Source organism: Dasypus novemcinctus, chromosome 19, assembly GCF_030445035.2.
Source record: "Dasypus novemcinctus isolate mDasNov1 chromosome 19, mDasNov1.1.hap2, whole genome shotgun sequence".
In the NCBI taxonomy this organism is placed as follows: Eukaryota; Metazoa; Chordata; class Mammalia; order Cingulata; family Dasypodidae; genus Dasypus; species Dasypus novemcinctus.
In genome coordinates, this window is record NC_080691.1 from 53,926,359 (window position 1) to 53,945,062 (window position 18,704).

Sequence of the window (18,704 nt, forward strand, 5' to 3'; positions counted from 1 at the left end):
CTTATATTAGGTCAAACAGCATTTTGAAGTCATGTTATTATATGTAGACAGGGATATTCTGCTGATCCGTATTGAACCTTTAATTCAAGGTCATTTTCTAGTTGCATCTTCAGCTGGTATGTGGTAGTGATCCCTCGGTGCCAGGGAGGCTCATCCCCGGGTGTCATGTCCCACGTTGGGGGGAATGCACTGCATCTACATGCTGAGTTTGGCTGTGAGAGTGGCCACATTTGAGTAACATGAAGGCTGTCAGGAGGAAACTCCCAGGCACAGTGCTACTCTAGGCCTTGTTCTTATTGCAGATGTATAGGCTCAAAAGCATAGCCATTAGTATCAGGAACCCACTGTTGGGCCCTCCTTCCTTCCTGGTTCTTGCCGTTGCCCCTGGCGGACTGCCGCTGCTCCCCAGGGTCCATGACCGTGACTCCCCGGCCAGTCGCCCAGTACCCGCCCCAGCTGTTGTTTTTAATTGTTTCCACTATGAGTATATCTAGACATTACTATATACCCTGTGCATATGCCCTGTATAACTCCCTGTCAGCCATATATATCCTGTCAATAACATCCTATATCAGTATTCCTCTGCTGCCATTGTTGAACCACTCTATGATTCAAAACTTCCTGTAAAGTGAATCCCAACATAATGTCAGCTTCACAAGAGTCTTAGATCACCGAAATTCATATATAAAATATACAGTACTTCCCCAGACCCACCATAAAACCTTTTCCCTTCCATAGCGATAATCTTTTAGCTTATTCATATCATATTTCCTGATACTGATGTACAGATTCCAGGACAATAGCTTTCAAACAAGGTGACATCTGTGCTTACTATGTGGTCCATACTTTAGATTGTATGGTTTTCTAAATTTTTTAGTTATCCTATGTTTTGCCTTATGGTTTACATTATTAGTCTGTCGTCCCCTATATGTTTCTGGTGTAATATTACATGTTTTATATTCATCCTCGTGTACTCTCACAGAACTCCTCTCTTGCCACACAAACCAATATATGTACACCAATGTTCATAGCAGCATTGTTCACTATTGCCAAAAGTTGGAATCAATCCAAATGCCCATCAACAGACGAGTGGATCAATAAAATGTGGTATATACACACAATGGAATACTACTCGGCTGTAAGAACAAATACACTACAAACACACGTGATAACATGGATGAATCTAGAGAATCTTATGTTGAGTGAAGCAACCCAGGCATTGAAGGACAAATACTACATGACCTCAATGATATGAAATAAGCAAACTGCCTCAGAGAGCTAGAGTCTGGAAAAGAGGCTTACAGGAAAGCAGGGGGTGGAGGAAGGATGTGAGTTAACGTCTGCAGGGGTGGAATCTGTGATGAGCTGGCGGTAAGTATGAGCAAAAAGAAGGGACAAAATGGGGGCAAGGGGTTGTCTTTGGGTGGGGCTTTGTGGGTTTGAGGGGGGCTGGGGATGGGAAGAGGGGTAATATTGTCCAAAAATTCGGGGGAGGGAGGGGCAACATACAAACATGGGAGAGTGTCAGGTGTCCGTTGAGAACAAAAAGTTGAGAAAATCGTATCAAAGTATAAGTAGGAGGGACACCTGGTTAGGATGCTCAGGCGGTATGGTCTGATGCGGGACGGACTCCGGGGGAATAGCTGAAGGCTCATTTTGCCAAGGTGGGTGGTACCATTAGGAAGAGACCCAAGAAGTGAGAGTTGGGGTGGACCCACATCCTGTGTGCTTTTGACTTCTAACTTGTTCACTGGAAGTTTCTGCTCTTGATTCATGTCATTGAACCCCACTGCAGGTGATGCTATCCCAAGCTGAGGGATGGCACCCTGTGTACCTGTAGGATGTGACTCCTGTGCCACTGCATCCCTCAGTCACGCCATTGTTATGAATGGAATTGTTTTCCCTAAAGAGACATGTGTAAGTCCTATCCCATGAATTTGGAAATAGGATTTTTAAAGATGTGACTTATTAATATGAGCCCAAACTGGATTAAGGTCACTACAACTGGTGTCCTCATAAGCAGAAGAAATTTGGGCACAGATATATAGGAGACAGAGAGAGAGAATGAGAGAGCCATGGGATGGAGATAGAAACTGAGTTATGTCACAAGGTAAGGACATCACCTATTGCTAGTCATCCACCAGAAGCCAGGGGAGAGGCTTGGAACAGATTTGCCCCTTAAAGAAGATCTTGATTTTGGAATTCCAGTCTACAGAACCAAGAGACAATATATCCCTATTGTTTTAAGCTGCCCAATCTGTGGTGCTTTGTTGCAGCAGCCCCAGCAGAGAGACACCTTGAAGGCATGGCACACACACTCTGATCTCATGGATGGCACAGCCTGCTCTTCACAAATCCCTACATGGAATCCTGACAATTTGAGACACCTTAGTGCACATCACATGCTATGAACATTTGTTGAGGATGTATGTAGCAATCAATAATGCATTGAGCAGGAAGCTGTGTGGAGAGGGTCCTGCTGGCCACACCAGTGATCCCACCAAGGCCCAAACTTCAATTTCTCCATTCTGATCTTATTTGGGGTATGAGGCTTAGAATTCTCCCCAACTTGGCTACCACCCTTACATCAGGCTTGAGGCCCTGAGACCCCAGGATTATGTGTGTGTGGCCCCACATTCTTACTGTATTGCCATCTCCCCTTTCCCAGCACACCCCACCATAAGTCAGTGCTGAGGCATAGCCTCCATTCCCACAGTCCCTTTGGACACACCCATGAAACAAGAAAGGAGCACAGTTTGCAAAAAAATAAAAATGAAACAAATAAAGAACCTCACTAGAAAGCAGTTTAACAAGACAAAATATACAAATTTATTTCAAGGCAATAAGCACATATGGAGCAAAACAGTGAGTGGGGCAGAGTCCACAGCTTCAGATTCCACCCATAATGAACAGATATTTGGTTGTAGCTAGAAAGAAGCCTCTTTCTCAGGCTTAAAGCTAGAGGATGACATGGGAGAAGATTTCAAACCAACAGGTAACACAAGTCTTGGAAAATCCCCAAGTCCCAATGAAGTTCCCCTTTAGCTCCCTCTCTTTGGTCTTGGATGTCTTTACATTGGTGGATCATTTCACCTGCAGATGACAAAGATGACCATGAACAACTTTCAGTCAGCTGGGAATGGTGGGGAGAGGTAGGGGTACCCGGTGATCCAAGTGTGGTGGGACCCAGGATTGAGGTTCTCTCTAGCCCAGGAGTGATTCTATGTGTCTCTGAACTGCCTTCCCAAGCCCCATCTCCTTTTGTCTCCTCCATCCCCGTCAGCATTTCACAGATGAAAAAGCAGAGCTCAGAGTTCTGAGTCTGGGTCTAAATCATATCTGTGACACTCAAAGTCTCAGAAGTGCAGCTGTCCAGGCTTTCAAGGCCTCTAATGGGAAGTGGCACCCAACAGAGTCACAAAGGTCTCCTGTCCATCCTCTACCCTCCCTCAATATGTATGTGAGGACCAGGTCAGATGAGCCTTTCCTGGGACCTCATTCCACATGTCCCTCCTAGGCCAGTCTACCTTGAACAGGGTGACTGTTGTGCTGTAGAAGAGGCTCAGAAGGAAGAGGACGATGAAGGTGGAGGCAGTGGTCCACAGGTTCTCAAATCCTTCCTCTTCAGCATTCACCTCTCCCTCTGTAACATAATATAACACAGAAGGAAAAGTAAGGCTTGGGATCAAGGTGCCTTGCTGTGATCTCTCCCTGGGGTTAGGGGTAGTGTGGTGAGCTTAGGGAGCACCATCCAACTCCCTGGGGCTTCTGATGGATACACCCAATACTGGATTAAGGTTTCACTTGGTTCCCAGCTGTGCTGTGCCCTTGAGGAGAGGGTAAGGTAGGGAACATCAGCAGAAGCAAGAGGAGAAGAGGTAGGTTATGCACAGAGCTCTCTCAAATGTGAGTGTTTGTGGTACTGGTGGGCATGCTGCTGCAGCAGAGCTCCAAGAAGTATCCACCTGCCTTTTACTTCCAGGGCTGGAAGCTCCTGGGCTCTTTGTGGACAGACTTCCAGCTAGTGTGACCTGGGTCCACCCAGACATCAGATGAAGGTGTGTGTGCTCAGGCTGCGCAGAGGAAAGAGTATGGGCAAGCTTGGGTAGGTCAATGATACCCAGCACCCTTGTTCTAGAGCCCTGAGAGTGACTGAGAGAGTGAAAAAGGCAGCACACAGACACATAGCTGCTGGCCTGGGCTGGGACTTGAGGTGGAAACCTACCAAGTGTGTCCTGGAACCTCTTTGAAGAGATGGTGGCAGAGATAGGAGCACAGTCTGCCTCATCACTTGAGATTAAGAAGCATGAAGGGGGAACTTCCTGTATCCTGTGGTTTGGGGGAAGCATGTATACTTGGGCCACTGTAGGTGAGTAATGGATGGCCTGTGGTAGGCACCCTGACTACAAATGGCTACAGGGGTGGCAGGCTGTATATCTGGGTATGAAAGATTTCCTTTCCTGGACACCTGCCCCTGGCTTCTCTTCCCTCACATTCTTTTTCCTCTCTCTCTCCATCTCCATCTCTATCTCGACTTTTATATCTTCATTTCCGTATCTCCATCTCCATCTCTATTTCCAGTTGTCCATGGCCATCTCTATTACTATTGCATGTCTCCATCTCTGTCTTCTTTCTCCATTTCCTGATCTTCACTTTGATCTCTAGCTCTAGCTCTCCATATCCATCTTCTACCTTTATCTCCTTCTCCATCTATCTATGTCCATCTCCATCTCTATCTGTAGCTTTGTCTTTCTCTATCTCCATCTCTAGCACCATCTCTTCATCTCCATTTCTCTATCTCCATCTCTCTACCTCTAACTCTGCCTATCTTTTTCTATATCTTCATCTCCTGTCTATTTCCATCTCCATCTCTGTATTTAACTCTGTCCATCTCTATCTTCATATCTCCATTCCATATCTATCTCCATCTTCTATTTCTATTTTTCTATCTCAATCTCTATTTCTACCTCTATCTTACCTCTATCTTAGTCCACCTCTATCTCCAGCTCTACCTATCTTTATCTATATCTCCATGTCCATCTCTACACCTATCTCTTCCCATATTTATCTCCTTCTCTACTTCTATCTCTATCTCTATCTCTTCTCCACTGCTATATCTCTATCTGTACCCCAACTCTATTTCCCATCTCTCTACTTCACTCTCTCACTCTCTCCCTTCCTCTCAATGTGGAGTGTATGCATCAGTGGCCATGGTGAGATAACCTGGGTGTCTTGCCCTGCCCCTCCTGGACTGATGACTCTTGGGATTGAGGGGACAAGCGGACAGCCTGAGGCCCAGGGAGATGATATCAGGAGTTGAGAACAGAGTAGGACCTGGGTCTGCAGCACAGCGGCACCTGGAACTTGGGTCTCCAGTGGCATGGGAATTTCAGGGCATCTTGGAAGCAGCCCCAGAGGCAACCCCTAGAGGATGTGCTGTCTTTTGAGTGTGGCTCATAAGGACCTCACTTAGATTCTGTTCTTAGATTCTTAGATTCTGTTCTGGGTTCAGGGATACCCTGGGCAGTTTCATACTGCCTCCTGAGCTTCCTTACTCCCTACTCCCAGGGCAGGGAATTTGAAGGGAACACTTAGCTCAGATTTATCTTCCTGTCACTTCCTACTAATAAGTAGAGCTGCCAAATATTTCTGCCTTCTCTGGGCACTGTTAGGACTTGGGCCAGGGCTCCTGGTCCTATTCACATGTGGTCACCAGAGTAAGGAGCTCTTACTCTTTCACCAGGAGCTTAGACTTGGAGGAGTCAGGACTGCCCTGAGATTTCTGGTCAGCAAAGTCTCAGGAAATCCAGGTTCATGCCCAGTGTGAGCCCTGGAGCCTTTGCCCTGTGTCAGGGGACAGCAACCCTGGTCCAATTCCTGTCTGGACTGGTCCCTGAACCCACATCCAAGCTGAGACAGAGGACAAGCAGAGCTTTGGGCAGGAAGCCATGTGATAGCCACAGTATAGGCATTGAGGCTGCTTGAGAGGAGAGATGCCGGCTGGAGGTAGTGTCTTGCTGAGGGTGTGCCATGCCTGGTGTCCCTGAGTCTGTGTGTGTTGTGTGTGGACATGTCCATGAGTATGTGCCCCCAGGCATTTGCATGTTCCCTTATGTCCATGTGCCCATGTGTATGCATCATATGTGTATATATGTGTCCATAGTTATCTATACAGGTACCTGTGTCCATATGTCCATGCATGTGCTTACATGCATGTCCTTCTGTGTGTTTTCCCATGTGTGCCTATATGCATTCCTATGTGTCTGTGCATGTGGGGTCATACACACGCACACATTACCCCATGCGTCTGCATGTGTGTGTATGTATCTCTGTGTGTCCCTCATGAGTTTTCATGTCTATGTGTTCATGTGTGTCTATGTATTTGTGTATGCACATGTATCTGTATGAGCAACTGTGTCCATGCATGTGTGTGTGTATGTGTGTACTGCCTTTGGCTCTGTGGGCCTGCTCCAGCTGTCTTTCTGAAAAAAGGTAGAGGAGCAGTGAGCATGGAACCTGCCAGCTGTGGCATCTGCCAGCTGCACAGAGGGCTTCCCCAGGACAGTGTCAAGCAGTTGGAGGAAGGCTGGATGGGTGGGCAGATGGTCTGCAGTGTGGGAACAGGTAGGCACAGCACATCTGTGGCCCCAGGCAGGTGGAGAGCACTGCTCACTCAGGACCAGCATCTTTTGAACTGATATTTTTATTTCTAGTTTTTATAAAATGCAATATCCCTCCCCATTGACATAGTTAGTGGGCACACACTCAGCAACCCCCAGCACGGTCAGTAGCAGGTGTTGGCTGTGTCAGACAACACCAGAGACACGTTGTACACAGAGGGTTTACCAGTGGACTTGTCCACGGTCCTCTCGGTCACAATGTGTGGCAGGGCTTCATGCCCCACGACGCAGGTGTAGGTTTCCCCATTCAACCAGTCTTCCTCAGACACGTTCAGGATGCTGTAGGCGAAGTAGAGGCCAGCGGCCTGGGGCTCAGGCATTGCAGCACTGGTCACGTACTTGTCTTTCGGCATAGGCTGTCCCTTGTGGAGCCACTGCACAAATACATCTGGAGGGGAGAAGTTCTTCACCAGGCAAGTGATAGAGACTGACTCCCGCAGACTCAGCTCCTCTCGGGTGGGTGGCAACAGATAGACGGCTGGCATGTGCTTGGGGACACCTGTGAGCAGAGAGAGGATGGTGAGAAGGCTGAACAGGGCCACGGTTCTAGGCTCACAGGAGGTGAGAGGGAAGTGGGGAAGTGGGGGGTGAGTGGGGAGTGAGAGGAGGTCAATGGAGGTGGCATTCCTGGGCACAGGCACCAGCCCCCACCTCTCCTTGAGCATCTCAAGTCCACCCAGAGGCCTGTGGGGAAACCCTGGGTGAGGGGAAAGAGTAAGTAGAAGTGAACCCCATCTCACCCTTGGCCTTGGAGATGGTGCGCTTGAGTGGGGAGGGGAGGTCCGTATGGGTCACGGTGCATGTAAACTCGTCCCCAGTCTCCCAGTCCTCCATGCACACTGTGGCCTCACCCATGGCACTGAAGGTGGCATTGGGGAAGCTTTCAGAGATGTTGGTGTGGGTTTTCAGGACTTCGCCATTCTGGCGGGTCCAGGAGATACTCAGGCTGTCGTAGGTGGTCAGGTCTGTGACCATGCAGGAGAGCTTTGCAGATTTGGTGAGAAAGATACCAGCAAAGGAGGGGGGAATTGGAAAGATTTTGATGGGTATGGTTGAACCTGGATGAAGAGAAAGGTGGAATCAGTGACCAGTGACATGTGACATTGAAGGAGATTGTCCTATTCCCCCAGCAAGTTGGATCGACTGTGCCAAGCCCCTCCTGAGACCCAGGGTTCCTGCTGCAGGGGGATGCTCAGACTCCAACTGATCAGTGGCCCCATGCTACCTGGCATGGCTGCCCTATTGCCTCATCCATTAGTGGCTGCCCTTAGTCAGCTCTGGGAAACCACAGCTGACGGGCAGGCCATGTCTGGGAAGGCATCTATCTGTGTATATGGTGGAGCCCCTCACCCTGACCTGGGAGGTTCTGGATCTGGGGCCAGGACCCTTTCCCACAGGGACTGTCCACCCACCAGAGCTGCAGATGGAGGACACGTTCTTCTGGAAGATCATCCCATTGTGCTCCACGCGGCAGGTGAACACGCTCTGGCTGAGCCAGTCACTCTCACTGATTGTCAGCATGCTGGTGATCTTGTAGGTGATTGGCCCAGGAACTTTGGCTTCAGGCTTAACCTCATCTGTGGAGAAACCCGTCTCCAACAGCTTGCCATCCCGCAGCCAAGACACAGAGATTGTCCTGGGGCTGAAGTCCGTGGCTTCGCAGATGAGCTTGGATGTGCGTTGGTTGAGGCTGGCAAAGGCGTCCCGGGGTGGGATGTACACGGTCAAGTTGGGGGGCAGCTCCGGAGGCAGCAGTTCTATGGGAAAAGGTGTCAGACTGGCCTGGCCTGAGGCCCACCCACTGCCTCTCCTGTCCATCATGTAGTTGGCCCACAGCTGCATACTGGGTCCCACCACACCTGGCTCTTTTTCTGCCCACAGAGAGCTGTAAACCTTGGATCTCACCTGACAAAGGCACACTCAGCATCACTTCGCCTTTAGTGTGCTGCACCTTGCAAACCAGGTACTCATCTGTGCCTGGTACGACGTTCGCAGAGGGGAGCAGCAACTGAGAGGAAGCCATGTACTTTCCATCTCTCAGGGTGGATGGGAAGGTCATGAAGTTCTGGTTGCTGATCTTGCTGTCATTCTTGTAGTTCCAGGAGAAGGTGATAGAGCTGGGCAGGAAGTCCCGGGCGAGACAGCCCATGGCCATCAGGCTGTCTTGGGGCAGGGAGCTCCCACAGGAGAGCAGGGGGAAGAGATTTGGGGCAGATGGGTTCTCTGAGGACCCAAGAGGGGACAAAAGAGAGAGGGGAGGATGGTTAGGCTGGACCATTGCCAGTTGGGCTGAACGAGCAGAAACAGGTGAGACACAGGTCAGTGAATCCAGATCAGCAGAGTCTCTGTTCTTGGCTATTGCCCCATCCCCATCCCACTATGGCTGATCTCCCAAGCTGAGCCTACCTTCAAGACTCCAAGTCCTTGCTACATATGGCCTAATAGCCTAGCAGAAGGCTACAGTGAGGTGGACCCAGATTCTGCAGTGTGGGGAGGCCGGGCACAGAAGGCCCTGCCTCAGCCCACCACAGGAGACTTGCTCTGAATGTGTGGGAAGATTCTGAGAGACAGGGGGCTTCCTGTTGAAGTAGGCAGATCTGGGCCTTTCAGCCAGCATCAATCTCAATGCCTAGAGAGAAACCTCCCCACAACTCAGTCACACTTGAGCCCAGTCTTGAAGTCTACAAGAGCAGGCAGCTCGGTGAAAGTGTATAGTGTTGAGGGGTGGGGTGTACCTGTCCACCTTAGCCCAACCAGTTCACCCACAGTTAGCATAGTACAGAGTCATCCAGGACAATCCAGCACAGGCAGCTCACCTCAAACTGAACCCACTTGGCCAAGTACTGTCCAGTCTAGTCAAAACAGCTCATCAACTCTTACTAGTTAGCTCAGCCCAGCCAGTTGAGCCCAGCTAGACCCAGCTCAGCTCACCTTATTTAATCCTGCTAAACCCACCAAGCTCAACACAACTCAGCCCAGTCCAGTTCAGTTCAACCCAGTTCAACCCTCACTTATCCCAGCTCAGACCTGCTCAGCCTGGCTCAATATAGTCCAGCCCAGCCCCAAAAGTTCAATCCTGGTGAACACAGCTCATTCCACCATGGCCAGACCAATTCAGCTCAGCCTGGGGCAGCTTAGTTGGATTCAGTCCAGCTCACTTTAACTCAGCCCAGCTCAGTCTAGTCAACCCATTCTAATTCAGTTTGGTCCAACTTGACCTAACCAGCTTGGTCCAGCCATTACAGTTCAGTGCAGTCCAGGCAGCCCAGTCTAACCAACCCAGCTCAACACAGCTCAGCCAAATTTAGCCAAGCTAACTGGTTTAGCCAGACTCAGGCCAGTTAATCTCAGCCAGTTCAGCTCAGCCCAGTACAGCCTAGCAGCCCCAGCCAGCTCAGTCCAACTCAGCCCAGCCCAGCTCAATTCAGTTCAGACCAGTCCAGCCAGGCCAACCCAGCCCAGCTCAGTCAAGGTCTGCTGGTTTAGCTCAGCCCTGCCCAGTGCAAGCAGTTCAGCTCTTCCCAGGCAAGCCCACCCAATTCAGCACAGCTTAGTTCAGTTCAGCCTGGTTTAGCCCAGATACTTCAGACCACCCATCTCAGCCAGCTCAGCCCAGCAAGCTAAATCCAACTCAATCCATGTCAGCCCAGCTCAGCCCAGCCAAGTCCAGTCTAGCCCAAGTCAGTGCAATTCTGCTGGTTCAGCTCAGCCCAGCTTGCCAGTTCAGGTCAACCAAGCTCACCAGTTCAGCCCAGCCAGCTCGGCTTAGCTCAGGTCAGGCAGCCCAGTGTAGCCCAACTCAGCCCAGCTCAGCCCAGGCTAGCACAGCTCAGTTCAACTCAGTCCAGGCTAGCTTAGCTCAGCTTACTCCAATTCAGCCCAGCACATCCCAGCCCAGCCCAGCTCAGCTCAGCTCAGTCCAGCTCAATCCAGCTCAGCACAACTCGGTTCAGTCCAGGTCGGCCAACTCAGCTGAGCCCCATTCAGCTCAGGCCAGCTTAGCCCAGTCCAGGGTAGCCCAGCTCAGCCCAGCTTAGCTCAGCCCATCCAAGGTTAGCCCAGCCCAGCCCAGCCCAGCTCACCTCAGTTCAGCCCAGCCTCACCTAGGTTAGCCTATCTCAACCTGTCTCAGCCCAGTTCAGCCCAAATGCTCAGCCCAGTGGGCTCAGCTCAGTTTAGCTTGATCCAACCTGGCTCAGCCAAGCCCAGTTTAGTTCAGTCAACTTAGCTCAGTTCAGCTCAGCCCATCAGCCCAGCACAGCCCCAGTTCAGCCTTACTCAGCTCATCCCTGTCTAGGCTAGCTTAGTTCAATCTGGCTCAGCCTGGCTCAGTTCAGCTCAGGTCAACCTGGTTAAGCACAGTCAGATCAGCTCAGTTCAACTCAGTCTAGCTTGACTCAACCCAGCTCAGTTCAGCCAAGCCCAGCTCAATTCAGTTTAGCCCAGCTCAGGGCAGTTTAGGCCAGTCTGGATAGCTCAGCCTGCCTCAACCCAGCTTAGTTCATCCCAGGCCAGCCATTCAGCTCAGCCCAGCCTAGACTAGCCCAGTTCAGCCTGTCTCAGCCCAATTGAGCTTCACTCAACCCAGACCAGCCCAGCTTAGCCCAGCTTAGCCCAGCCCAGGGTAGCCCAGCTCAGCCTGGTTCAGTTCAGCCCAGGCCAGCCTGCTCAGCTCAGCCCAGCCCAACTTCCAGCCCAGCTCAATGCAGCTCAGTACAACTCAGTTCAGTCCAGGCCAGCCAGTTCAGCTGAGCCCCACTCAGCTCAGCTCAGCCCAGCTCAACCCAGCTCAGCCCAGCTCAGCTCAGCCCAGCTCAGCCCAGCTCAGCTCAGCCCAGCTCAGCTCAGCCCAGCCCAGCCAGCCCACCTCAGCTCAGCTCAGCCCAGCCCACCTCAGCTTAGCCTGGCTCAGTTCAGTTCAGCCAAGCCAGCTCAGCCCAGTTTAGCTCAGCTCAGCCTAGCCCAGCTAATTCCCACTCAACCTTGCTCAACCTAGCTCAGTTTGGGCCAGTTCAGCTCAACAAGCTCAGCCCAGCCAGCTCATCCTAGCTCAGCCCAGATCAGTTCATCTCTGCTTAGTACAGTTCAGCTCAGTTCAGCCCAGCCTAGCCTAGCCCAGCCCAGCTCAGCCTAGCTGCTCAGCTCAGCCTAGCCCAGCTCAGCCAGCTCATCTCAGCTCAGCCCAGCTCAGCCCAGCTCGGCCTGGCCCAGCTCAGCTCAGCCTAACTCAGCCAGGTCAGCTTAGCACAGCTCACCCAAGCTCAACCTAGCCTAGCTCAGCTCAGGTCAGCCTAATCCAGCTCAGATCAGTCCAGCTCAGTCAGTTCAGCTAAGCACAGCTCGCAGGTAAAGCACAACCCGGTTCAGCTCAGCTTAGCTCAACCCAATCCAGCCTTGCTTAGCTCAGCTCAGCCCAGCTCAGCCCAGCCCAGCACAGCTCAGCACAGCTCAGCTTAGCTCAGCTTAGCTCAGCTCAGCTCAGCCCAGCTCAGCACAGCCCAGCCCAGCACAGCACAGCCCAGCATAGCTCAGCACAGCTCAGCTTAGCTCAGCACAGCTCAGCCTAGCCCGGCTCAGTCAGTTCAGCTCAGCACAGCTCGCTGGTTCAGCACAGCCTGGTTCAGCTCAGCTTAGCTCAGCTCAACCCAGCCTTGCTTAGCTCAGCTCAGCACAACTCAGCCCAGCCCAGCCTTGCTTAGCCCAGCTCAGCCCAGCTCAGCTCAGCCTTGCTTAACTCAGCTCAGCCCAGCCTTAGTTAGCTCAGCTCAGCCCAGCCCAGCTGAGCTCAGCTCAGCCTAGCCCAGCTCAGCCTAACCCAACCCAGCTCAGCCCAGCCCAGCTTGGCCCAGCCTTGCTTAGCTCAACTCAACCCAGCTCCGCCTTGCTTAGCCCAGCCCAGCCCAGCCCAGCCCAGCTCAGCTCAGTCCAGCTCAGCCTAGCCCAGCTCAGCTCAGTCCAGTTGAGCCCAGCCCAGCCCAGCCCAGCCCAGCTCAGTTCAGCTCAGCTCAGCCCAGCCCAGCCCAGCCCAGCCCAGCTCAACACAGCTCCCTGGTACAGCAGAGGCTGGTTCAGCTCAGCTTAGCTCAGTCCACCCAGTCTTGCTCAGCCCACCTCAGTACAGCTCAACCCAGCCCGGCCCAGCCTTGCTTAGCTCAGCTCAGCCCGGTTCAGCTCAGCTCAGCCTAGCCCAGCCCAGCCCGTCTTGGCCCGGCCTGGCCCAGCTCGGCTCTGCTCGGTTCCGCTCAGCTCAGCTCAGCTCAGCCCAGCCCAGCCCAGCCCAGCCCAGCTTGTCACAGCTCACTGGTATAGCACAGCTCAGCTCAGCCCAGCCCAGCCCAGCCCAGCCCAGCCCAGCACAACACAGCTCCCTGGTACAGCAGAGGCTGGTTCAGCTCAGCTTAGCTCAGTCCAACCCAGTCTTGCTCAGCCCACCTCAGCACAGCTCAACCCAGCCCGGCCCAGACTTGCTTAGCTCAGCTCAGCCCAGCTCAGCCCAGGTCAGCCTGGCTCAGCCCGGCTCAGCTCAGCTCAGCCTAGCCCGGCCCAGCCCGGCCCGGCCCGGCTCGGCTCGGCTCAGCCCAGCCCAACCCAGCTCAGCTCAGCCCAGCTCAGCCCAGCTCATCACAGCTCACTGGTACAGCACAGCCCAGTTCAGCTCAGTTTACCTCAGCCTAAACCAGCCTTGCTTAGCCCAGCCCAGCCCAGCGCAGCCCAGCGCAGCTCAGCTCAGCACAGCTTGCTGGTACAGCACAGCTGGGTTCAGCTCCTGCCAGCCAGCACAGCCCAGTACTGCTTAGCTCAGTTTCACCCAGCTTAAGGAAGTCTGTAAACCCCTAAAGCCAGGTGAAAGGGTAGTAGCCAAGAGGGACCAGCCCAACCAGACCTGCTTGCTTCATCTAAAACCATATTATTCCAAGAGTCTTGCAAAGCCAGGCTCAGCCCAGGGTCAGTTCCTTTCTGTCTCGACCCTCATAGAGGGTCTCCACTTGATGCCCTGAATCCCAGTCCGCCTGCCCCAGTCCCACTTGTTTTTGGCTCCAAAGCAGTGCCAATCACCATCTGCCTTCAGCTCCTTGGATAGAAAATTTCTAGGTAACTTTAAATTCATTAAAACATCTTGCAAGAATTGCCAAAGGGCTCATACAAATGAGTCTTTTTCTCTTCACTGAGAAATAATAGACAGACTGATTCTCTCTAACATTGAAACTAAATATCAAATACAAATATTTACGAGCAGTAGATCTGGCAGCACAGGCTGCCTCTCTCTTACCATCTTTGCTGCCTGGTCACTGGCAAGTTCCACTGGATTCTTTGGCATCAAACAATTCCTCCAAATCCATTTAAAAATCGTGAATTCACAAATAGTTCGGTTTGCCTTTGGCAGCAAAAGCTACAACTGTATATTCCAGACTCCATGTGGTCCCGAGAGAAGGCACAGCCAAGGCCACGCTTGGCAAGAAACCTGCTTTCCACCCTTCCTTTCTTTCCTTCAATTAAGAAGCTTGGCCAATGATTAAAAACAGAAATTATTTCAGAAGTGCTTCTGAAGTCACTTTATTTGAGAAGTTCCTTTCTGATGCTCTGTCTCAATTTCCTCTTAATCTATCAACTAATAATCCAGCACAAATGTAAGCAATTAACCTAAATTTTATCCTAAAGCTAATACTTTAGGAGTGGTCTTGACAAATACTGTATCAAAGGTAACCTTGTTAGAATACTCAAGCATTTCTTAATCACAAAGAGAAAACCACTGACTACCTTAAACAATTGTGAACACAATTCTTGTAAGAATAATGCTTCAGGCCAGTGGAAAACAGTTTGACATTGACTACCACAGAAAGAATGACAAAGTAATTAAAGAAATTATGTTAATGCAGTAACAAACCATACCTAAGGCTGTTTAATTTCTTAAACACCTTTCTTTGAAAAATTAATATAAGTTAAAAGTTGATAAAGCTAAGTCTGAAAAATTAAAATCAAATGGTTGAAAAAGGAACACAGCCAGTTTCAGTCAGGGTCTGTGCCTTATTTTAGAAATGCAAATTGCCCAGGTGTTGTTTTGTTCAGTGGAACACTTTCGGGTATGTGGGGCTGGGCAAACCCATCTGAAAACCACTTCTTCAGAACTATAAGCTAAATTTACCATTTCTGTTTTCTTGGTTCCTGAAATAGACTCCCCGTGTGACCTGCTTCCTGCCACCTGCTGCAGGTGCCTGCGGCCACCCCCGCCATCTTGACTCTAACCCAACACCAACATCTCTGAAAATGGCTCAATTAATTTATAAAAAATAAACTTGATTTAATGTCACAATTCAGCCCTGAGTCAGGGGAATGACAATACTACATTTAACTGTCTCCTGACTGAACCTGCAGCCCAATCTGTTCCATGAAGACAGCCCTCATTGCTCTTAATTCAATATGAATTTTAAGTCCTTCGGCATTGTTTAATTTAATATATTTGACCATCTTGCAGAATTTTCAGGAGCATTTTCCCTAATCATCTTCCTCAAGCCACTTCAAAGATACCCTCTCTTTAATACTTTAGTAAAGCCTCTTAATATGAATAAATCACTTGTTTTTAGAAACTGCCCTCAGAACCTCCCCAAGACTGTGTGCCTCTCCTTGCTGGGACACTTACAGAAGGTGCTTTTCTTTCTAACTGTTACAGAATTTAAACACAAATCTAGCAGAGAACATATCTCATAATTCTAAATAAAATAGTTCACTGCTCTCTCTATGTGAGGTTCTGGAGACTATTAGCAAGGCTCACTATCCAGCCAATACCATGATTCCAGCAAAGAAATGTCTCCTGCTCCAGCCCAGACTCTGGGCACTGGACAACCCCATGCTGTCTGGCTGCTTCACCCAAATGTGGCCCCGAACCTTCAGCCCTGCAGTCCCCTCTTTCAGGAGCTGAGGCAGCCCCTCAGACAAGCTTGGCATTATACAGATTTTAAAAAGCATCAGAGAAACAATGGAAGCCCCCAAATTCCTATGGCATCCCAAGTCCCATTCCTTCCCAGCCAGCCCTCCAGGCTCCCTGGGATAGTCAGACCTTCAGAAAACATCCTGAGAATGAGCAGAAAAGAATGGCCCCAGAGGGGCTCTTCTTACCTGAGGAGACGGTGACCATGGTCCCTTGGCCCCACAAATCCATAGCATAGTAGTCACAATGGTCGAATCTTCATGCCCTCCCCACAAAAACCCCAGGTGCAGGCCTGGGCATCTCTGCCCGCCGCCCAGAAATTGGGCAGTGAAGAAATGTTGCAGCTTTCCCAGGAAGCCAACAGTCCCAGTACTGTTATGTGGGGTTTCCACACTCACCCCCCTCAGAGAGTCCTGGACTGAGTGCTCAGCCACCCCAGAGACCCCACATTCTGACCTGACCTTTTGGCCGCCCCGGCAGTCTGACAGCCTAGCCGGCTCCAGAGACAAGTCCTGACTCACACTCAGAATTCAACCATAACCAGAAATCAGTACGTGCCCCCAAAAGTAGGTGGCTTGGAGGTGGACGAAAGCCCGATTCCGACCCTGAGTCGACAGTCCCCGATAATGCATTTGGCAGAGGAATCCAATGAAACAGAGTGACTGCCCTTAGACCGCCCAGGGGAACGGCAGCCGGTGGCCCTTTGAGAAGGGGAGACTGGGTCTTCAGCTCATAGTTCTGGAGGGCAGAGGACAGACCCTCTCCCTGGCTCCCTTTCCTGACCTCCAAAATGCCTTAACCTGTCTCTGACATCCAGACACCCCAAATTCCCCAGTGGGCATTTAAAATGCAAGGTTGATTGGGGAGGGGGTGAAGAATCACCGGAGGAGACAGTGACCATGATCCCCCGGTCCCCAAACTCAAAAAACCTGTTGTCAAAGTGTGACCAACGTCCTGGGGCCTTAGGTAAGAACCATCCCTTGCCTGAGGCCAGCAGGGACCAGAGACTGTCTCAAGTTGAGACAAGAGGCCACAGGGCACTCCAGATGTTGACAGTGGCTGAGACCCCAAAAGAAAAACCCTGGCCACAGGGTCCGTGAGGAGAGAACATCCATTTGAGCCACTGGTCCCTCAGCAGACCCTTCTGGAGACCCCCAAGCAGTGCCCAGACTGAGACCCATCACCCTCATTTTTCCACCAAAATTACAACAAAAACCCAAATAAAGAAGCTGGAGAGAGAGGTGGAGAGGACTCACCTGAGGAGACGGTGACCATGGTTCCTGAGCCCCATACATCAAAGTAGTCACATTGCTGTGAGTCCCATTAGGGGGTGCACAAAATCCCCAACCCTGCCATGCTGCCCCATGCCCACTCGGTTGAGGCAAAAAACCCTATTTACTTTGACCCCATGTTCCAAACACAAAGCCTGTCTATGCCCAGCCTGTGTCCTGCACAAATGCCCATTGTACAACACAGAACCAGACCACATACAGAGAGCCTCGGAGACCCCTGAGAACCCTGGAGGCCCCACCTGGACCAGGGTGTCTCCAGATAATTCTGTTCTTAATCCAAGACAGGGGAGGGAGAGAGAAAGCTTTCTCACCTGAGGAGACGATGACCTGGACTCCAGGGCCCCAAAAATCAAATCTTTCAGACTGTGACAAACATACTAGGGGGCTCCAGGCAAAAACTGTCCCTGACAGAGGCTGTCAGGGGCCAGGGCATGGTCTCAAATTGAGCCAAGAGGCCACAGGGCACTCCGGAGGCCGACAGAGGCTGAGACACCCGGAGAAACCACCCAGCTACAGAGTTCAGTAGGAGAGGGCGTTCGTTTGAGGCCCCTTCCAGAGACCCCCAGTTGGTGCCCAGACCAGGACCCATCACTCTCATTTCTCCCCCAAAATTGCAACAAAAACCCTCAGAAGGAAGGTGGAGAGAGAGGTGGAGAGGACTCACCTGAGGAGACGGTGACCATGGTTCCTGGGCCCCATATACCAAAGTAGTCACATTGCTGTGAGTCCCATTAGGGGGTGCACAAAATCCCCAACCGTGCCCTGCTGCCCTATGCCTACTTGGTTGAGGCAAAAAACCCTATTTCCTTTGGCCCCATGTTCCAAACACAAAGCCTGTCTATGCCCAGCCTGTGTCCCGCACAAATGCCCATTGCACAACACAGAACCGGATCACAAACAGAGAGCCTCGGAGACCCCTGGGAGCCCCGGAGGCCCCACCTGGACTGGAGTGTCTCCAGAACATTCTGTCCTTAATCCAAGACAGGAGAGAGAAAGAAAGCTTTCTCACCTGAGGAGACGGTGACCATGACTCCAGAGCCCCCAAAATCAAATCTATCACACTGTGACAAACATACTGGGGCTCCAGGCAAAAACGGTCCCTGATGGAGGCCATCAGGGGCCAGGGCATGGTCTTAAATTGAGCCAAGAGGCCACAGGGCACTCCAGAGGCTGACAGAGGCTGAGACACCTAGAGAAACCACCCAGCCACAGAGTTCAGGAGGAGAGGGCGTTCGTTTGAGTCCCCTTCCAGAGAACCCCAGTTGGTGCCCAGACCAGGACCCATCACCCTTGTTTCTTCCCCAAATTGCAACAAAAACCCTCAGAAAGAAGGTGGAGAGAGAGGTGGAGAGGACTCACCTGAGGAGACGGTGACCATTGTTCCTGGGCCCCAGGGATCAAATGCCACATTGCTGTGGGTCCCATTAGGGGGTGCGCGAAATCCCTGACCCTGCCCTGTCATCCCATGCCCACCCGGCTGAGGCAAAAATTCCTATTTCCTTCGGCCCCGTGTCCCAAACACAAAGCCCGTATATGCCCAGCCTGTGTCCTGCGCAAATGCCCATTGCACAACACAGAACCAGATCACAAACAGAGAGCTTCGGAGACCCTGGGAGCCCCAGAGGCCCCACCCAGACTAGAGTGTCTCCAGAATATTCTGTTCTTAATCCAAGACTGGAGGGAGAGAGAAAGCTTTCTCACCTGAGGAGACGGTGACCATGACTCCAGGGCCCCAAACATCGAATCTGTCACACTATGACAAACATACTGGGGCTCCAGGCAAAAACTGCCCTGACAGAGGCCATC

The 18,704-nt window shown here is 51.4% G+C and overlaps 2 gene segments (V, D, J or C); both read right to left on the minus strand.

Annotated features, from left to right (window-relative positions):
* Positions 1–17,303, minus strand: part of LOC101413443 (immunoglobulin alpha-2 heavy chain-like) — a 353,255-nt gene extending 335,952 nt beyond the window's left edge. The window contains exon 1 of the C gene segment in view: positions 17,210–17,303.
* LOC101417381 (Ig mu chain C region-like) lies at positions 6,686–16,969 on the minus strand. The segment is given in 5 exon segments: positions 6,686–7,179; positions 7,421–7,738; positions 8,093–8,437; positions 8,586–8,903; positions 16,863–16,969. Coding segments are annotated over 5 exon segments (1,395 nt in total).
* Positions 17,304–18,704: the final 1,401 nt, after the last annotated feature.